Here is a 6337-nt window from a genome sequence, read left to right as displayed (position 1 = left end):
ATATATGTCCCGAGACTAATTAGTGAGTAAAAATAATAAATAAACTAAAAGGAAGAAAATAAAAGATTGAGTTGGTTGGTGTACATGGGTACAGCTGTGAGAGAGAGTACAAATACGTAAACAAAGAATGTCGGATTGTGATTATTACTAACAAATTTACAAAATATGCTTTCGTCAGGGGTGAGAGAGCCGCCGACAACTTCTCTTTTCTACTATCAAATCTCTTCTTAGTTGTTTTGTACATTAAACCCACCATGTTTTGTAACTTATGACGTCAAAGAGGGCCAATCTAATTACGCTTTTTAACATAGCACTAGGAGCTGTCTTTAACCTGTCAGAATCTTAAGAAATTGACACGATAAAGTTTTAAGGTTCATTTCCTAATCAAGTACTAGTATTTTAACTTTTACAAACCATTATTATTAGGAAAAAGTTGGACAGTCAAATCTAGTGGAATGGACCGAGTGGTGAGATAGTCACATACACACAACAAAATGAAAATCAGTAAACCGTGAAACTTAGTTCATTTGTTATGAAGTTCCGTCCTTTCGTCTCACCGACTTGCCAACCAAAACTATCATTTTGGTCAAGCCATTGTCTGATGATGCTTTCGAATTTGTGACTTATCAAATTAAACAACAAAAAAAAATGAATCGGTGACACTAATAGTGACGTACAATGACATTCCACAAGTCACACACACGTAGGGCAGTTGATAGAAAGAGACACACATGCGTAAACCCAACGAGTCCAACTCCAAAGTTTTTAGCCATTATCGATTTGTACAAAATTTCGAACACACATCTCTCCAAATTCATGAGACCCACATTTAGATACGTTTTTATTTTACTTATGAGACTCAAACAAGTCTTCAAGTTAAAGGTCAAAGCTAAACAAATATATATGTTTACATTACTCAAAGAGAAGAGTCAAAAGTCAAAACAAAACAACCCTTTTTGTAATATGGAACTCTCTCACACATGCACTTTGATTTGCAAGCTGTCACCAAGAGGCCCTCCTCCATTGAAAGAACATTTTAAGGTGACGCCAGAGAAACAGGAAACGCAATGAAGACAACTTATTCTTGTAATTGTAAAATCCTGTCTTTATATTTTATTTTTGGGTTTGTGACAGTTGTTTTACTTCTTTTTGTTTTGTCCTTATCTTTTAAAACAAAAATGACAAAGAAAATCCAGTTGGGTATCACCTTTTCAATACACAGAGAGGGAAGCAAAGGCTGCAACCATTTTAAAGACAAGTGAGTGAGGATTGGAGGAGGATGAAGAGTATTAAAGGAATAAGAAAGAGGAACAGCTCTTAACCTAATTAAGTAAATGCTTCTTTTATTCCTTCTTGTTTGTTGAGGTGGGTCTCTTCTGATTTCCACCTCAAAAGCTGATCTTTTCTATTTAAGATATAGCCAGTGAATACATAGAGAGAAGAGAGAGAGAGAGGGAGAGTACAGAGAAGTTAAAAAAAAATTCACAAACCATATGATTATTATCAATTAAGAAGAGCACAGAAAGGACAAGTAATACAACCTATGAGCTTTGGTTACACATCACTAATGACAGAGCTCAGAAGGATGATGCTTGTTATGTGGATACTGATGTGTCCTGACTCTAAGACTAGATTACGGTTTGTTAGGGAACCAATATATTTGTTTAAAGAAAGGTTTTAGTCATATAAATATATTAATTTCTGTGTTGAAAAAGAAGAGCATAGGCTTTTAATTCTATATGAGAGAGTGTACTTTATAATGAAGAAGGCACTAACCTTCCTTCCCTTCATATATATCTGCAATGAGCTTTGTCTGGTAGTGCTTCAATTGAGTGAAAACTATGGTGCTAGGGTTGCCATGTGGTGAAACTTACTCCTTCTCTTCAATTATATGAGGCTTCCTATAGGCTCCGGCTTTTCTTGATACTTCAAAAATTACCAACAAAAAAAAATTATATTTATTGATGATGGAAGAGCAAAGCAAATGAGAGACAGAGACACAGTGCCTATATCAGAGAGTAAATTGGTGAGGCGGATTGAAACACATAAGGTACGTATCTAGAAAAAAAGCAAGTGATCTTTTTTGGTGTCTGTGTGTGTGTGCTAATCCTGAAACCTTGGGTTTGCTTTCTTCTTTGCTTTGCTTTCAAAGCCATGGAGTCTCCGAGGAACCATGGTGGCTCTGAGGAGGAGGAGGAATACAGCAGTTGTGAGTCAGGGTGGACTATGTACATAGAAGACGCCTTCCATGGAAATGACCATTCATCTGTTGTTGTCGATGATGATGATGATACACAGGTCAAAGAGGCTGATCATGATGGTTATGAGAACGATGATGGTGATAGTAGTGATGATGGAGGTAATGAAGAGAGTGATGATTCCATGGCTTCTGATGCATCTTCGGGGCCTAGCAAACAGTTTCCGATGAACATCAACAAACATGCAGCTAGGAAGAACGGTTCTAAACAAGTTTACCTTCAAAAACACCAACACACAGAGAAAACATTCAGCAACGAAGGAGAAAAATCAGACCTCAAAGCTAGACCAAGAACAAGCGCAGCTAGTCGTGTCCAGAGTAGAGGCAAGGTGAGCAAAACCAAATAAAACTCATGGCGAATAAGAGAAGAAAAAATGGGGGTTCGCTAAAAAATCTTAATCCTGTAATGAAGAGAGATGTTTCAGGTCTCTCACCAATCGTGTTGTTTGCCTTAAATAAGCCATGTGTAGGTAGTTGAATTGTTTTCTTTTGCCGGAGTATGTTTTTTTTTGTAGATGCTGTCCCAAATAAGTTATTTGCACGGTTCTCCGTTGGAACCCTGTTATATAATATGTACCTTGTTCTTCAGAGACTTCCTTCGAACACAAAACAGAGCAAATCCTGATCTGCATGTTCAACACAGGAGCCATCAAGATTCAAGAAGGCGAGTCTTGGAACAAAAACCAACATTTCCTGATTAATCCTCAACAGTAAACAATTAATGACCAATCTTTGGCATTGAAAGGCTAACATTAGTGATAAAATGCTAATAATCTTTTTCCGAGAACAGGAAACGTTCATGGTAGAGGACAAAGCAGTTGATGACAAAACAGGAGTTTCTTAGGTTGCCAATTGTTTCTATGATATGTGGCCCAAGTAGCTAACAGCAGAGCTTTGCTTGCTAACAAAAAGTTCTGCTACTTTCAAGAGCTTCACATGTATCTTTTACAAAACAACAAACTGCAATCATTCAAAACCTGTCATTTTCTATTACTACAAACTCTTTATAACCACTTCTTAAGAAACTAGTTGCACATCAGGAAAGAAGTTATTAGAAAAGATCAGAAGTGAACCTGTTTTGATTTCTTTCCCACGTTGTCAACCCAGTTGAACCACTTGTAACAGTAAATACAAATATTACCCATCAAAGAAAATTAAACAAACATGGCATATTAGCTATCACGAGAGCAATAATAATTGCACCTATAGTAGCTCCAAGAACAGTTTAGGAAATGGTGAAATTTTGTAACAGTATTATCCATCAGAGAAAGTTAACCTTACATGGCATGCTATCTTATAGTAGCTCAAGAAAAAGTTTAAGGAACGGTGCCTGAAAATTATAGTTGGAGATACAGATAAATTCTTAGTAGAGAAATTCAACTGATAGCTTTATCAGCCCTTGATATAACAAGATGCGGTTTGATCCTGGAAAACAAAAAGATGATGAATATATCAATTGAGCTCTAGATTGTCATTAAAAAGTATTAAGCTTAATGAGGCACAATAAATGGGAAAAGAGAAGAAAATAGCTGGCAACTTTCCAGAAGAGGAAGACCCTCACGTTGATGTTATTCTCAGGTCGCTTTCGACTTTTGTAATCTCCAGTCCATCATAATGCACGTAGGAGCAGTAAACAGATAGACAGAAAACGAAAGATGGGCCGTCCCAACCTAATTATATGACCTACAAAACGTGAGATACATGAGAGAATGTTGCTTGATAAATGCATAAATCACTGAACTTGGTCTACGAATTTCACCTTCAGGAAGATTGAAGGACCAGACGAGTTAACGAGTAAAGGCGAAGAACCAGCATTTGTCAACAATAGCATGTGCACGTTCCATTTCGATTCGACAATGACATCAAAAACGATTAGTAAAAGCATTTGGACAACCAAAGATGAGGCAACAGTATCTTGGTACAACAAACAACCACCAATTATAATTGCCTTGCAAAACAGTACCATTAGAAAACAAAACTTGAAGTGTAAGATTTTTAATAAATGTCATGTCTCCAAGAAACTGAGTCAATAACTAATGAAAGGTTCCAGGATCACAAGAGAAGCTATCTGACATCCAACCAGCAAAACGAATAAAAAGCATTCCCAAAGTTCCTCCATTTCTGAATTATAATGATCAAAGAACAAAATCTTAAAATAGAGAAAATTACCAGGTTTAGCCTCACTCAGTTTCAGATCTTAATGTTACATGGAGAACCTAAGAATATAATTCTGACCACTTGAAAAGTTTAAAAAACTGTTGGAAAAGACCAAAGCATCAAGAACCTGGAAGGTTAAGAAAATAGCAGACTTTACGCTTTCGTTTCTCCCTCTCATAAGGCTACCTCCTACGCCATCAATCTTGAAAAAGACCAACGATTTTCTAGTCCTATAGAAGGCTTCTGCTGTCCATGCATTTTCCCTGGAGTCCTCCAACAGATGAACATTAATGGATTCTAACATACAGAGAACGTGGTTTGCACAGCTCTTTGATGGACACTGCTGAATACCAAAAGCAGAACATAAACATCACCTGCTAATAAGTAGTAAAATAAGGTGCAGAGCTGAAGAAAGAAGCAGTAAAAATGGAAATGAAGATGTGCACGTTCGGGAGTTAGAGGAAGCTGTAATGCATCAAGGTCTTGGACTAGCCATATGCCACTGTCACTGTATATTTCTAGTTTTGGTTGCTTTTGAATTTTATAATAATGAGGACAACACCGCGTGATATATCTATCAGATGATAGTTGCAATTGCCAAAATAACAAACAAACTCAATTATCAATCAGAACTTGTACAATCTACCACTTAAAACCATCTTTGAATATGCAGATAGATACGAGAAACAAAGCAATGGAAGCTCCAAAATCAAGAAATGAATACCATTCAAGAGAAACTTAACTGCTCTGTGGCTCTAAAAGTCTTTGATAAGCAAGAAAGAATGCAGCAAAACATAAAGAAAAGAATCACTCATCCTCTGCTGATCATATGCCAGAGACCTATTATAAACTTGGTAAACACAAAACAGCACAAGAACAATCATTAACTGCTTGTTTGCATCACACCCAGTGATCAAATCTTGACTAACCACAAGAATTATTATTAAGAACTCAGACATCATACAATAAGGAGAAGCATCACCGAAGCAAAAACACAAAATAAATTGAAACTAAAGATTTGTTCTCTCCATTTCTGGATCCGTTTGAAGCTGCTCTATCACCCGCCAAAAGAGTATCTCTTTAACTCTCAACTACCAAACGACAATAGTCTCTGACAGCCACGAGTTTCTTCGTACTCATTTATTTTATTTCCTAAAAAAACAGAAAAGCTAATAACGTTCTCCGTCTATCCATCCACAGCCACACACGAAACACACACTTTATCCCAATTCAGGGAAGAAGAAGCAAAAAAACTCATCTCTTTTGTCTGGTTTCATCAATTCGAAGCAAAAAAAAAATCGATACTTTAACAAGAAATAGTGTATACCATGCTTCTCCGAGGCACAATCTCCACTCCTCCAGCTTCTCTCCGGTTAAAGTCCAACTTAAACCCACAAAACTCAGTCACACAATCATCACAAGCAGCGTTTCCAGCTGCAATGCAACGAAAGCCACCAAGCTACTCAATCAGCGACGAAGATCTCAAGTCAAGAGGCTTTCTCCTCCGTCGTACCCCGGAAGGACTAAACCTAGATCAGCTGAATTCAGTCTTTGTAGCCGTAGGTTTCCCACGACGGGACACGGCAAAGATCGAGGTGGCGCTGGAGCACACAGACGCGTTACTATGGGTGGAATACGAGAAAACTCGGCGGCCTGTGGCGTTTGGGAGAGCGACGGGTGACGGAGTATTCAATGCGATCATATGGGATGTGGTGGTTGATCCTTCGTTTCAAAGCTGTGGACTTGGGAAGGCGGTGATGGAGCGGTTGATTGAGGATTTGCAAGCAAAAGGGATCTGTAACATTGCTTTGTATTCGGAGCCCCGAGTTCTCGGGTTTTATCGCCCGCTTGGGTTCGTCTCTGACCCGGATGGGATCAAAGGAATGGTTTTTATACGCAAACAGAGAAACAAGAAATGAAATA

The 6337-nt window shown here is 37.9% G+C and overlaps 2 protein-coding genes and 2 long non-coding RNA genes across 8 annotated transcripts in view; 2 read left to right on the top strand and 2 right to left on the bottom strand.

Moving 5' to 3' along the window:
- Positions 829 to 2209, bottom strand: LOC104741231. Its single transcript, XR_002035082.1, has 3 exons — positions 2117 to 2209; positions 1323 to 1926; positions 829 to 1237 (listed from the first exon to the last, which is right to left on the bottom strand). It is a non-coding gene; the product is annotated as an uncharacterized LOC104741231 (long non-coding RNA).
- Positions 1926 to 2845, top strand: LOC104741232. Its single transcript, XM_010462030.2, has 2 exons — positions 1926 to 2050; positions 2153 to 2845. The coding sequence occupies exon 2, from the start codon at positions 2155 to 2157 to the stop codon at positions 2602 to 2604; it is 450 nt and encodes a 149-aa protein (XP_010460332.1). The 5' UTR covers positions 1926 to 2050; positions 2153 to 2154; the 3' UTR covers positions 2605 to 2845.
- Positions 2383 to 6337, bottom strand: part of LOC109128766 — a 5060-nt gene continuing 1105 nt past the window's right edge. The window contains exons 2-6 of one of the 5 annotated variants that reach the window (XR_002035079.1): positions 4017 to 4757; positions 3819 to 3940; positions 3331 to 3682; positions 2692 to 2883; positions 2383 to 2475 (exon numbers count right to left, since the gene is read on the bottom strand). This is a non-coding gene — a long non-coding RNA (uncharacterized LOC109128766). Of the gene's footprint in view, positions 2476 to 2691; positions 3683 to 3818; positions 3941 to 4016; positions 4758 to 6337 lie in introns of all 5 variants that reach the window. The other 4 variants (XR_002035080.1, XR_002035078.1, XR_002035076.1 and 1 more) reach the window with 4 other exon arrangements.
- On the top strand, positions 5575 to 6335 carry LOC104741233 (uncharacterized N-acetyltransferase ycf52-like). Its single transcript, XM_010462031.2, has one exon. It carries the CDS (start codon positions 5743 to 5745, stop codon positions 6331 to 6333), a length of 591 nt encoding a protein of 196 aa, XP_010460333.1. The 5' UTR covers positions 5575 to 5742; the 3' UTR covers positions 6334 to 6335.

Source organism: Camelina sativa, chromosome 14 (assembly GCF_000633955.1).
Source record: "Camelina sativa cultivar DH55 chromosome 14, Cs, whole genome shotgun sequence".
Taxonomy (NCBI): Eukaryota; Viridiplantae; Streptophyta; class Magnoliopsida; order Brassicales; family Brassicaceae; genus Camelina; species Camelina sativa.
Note: the sequence above shows the minus strand (reverse complement) of the source record. Positions and strands in the feature narration are given on the sequence as shown.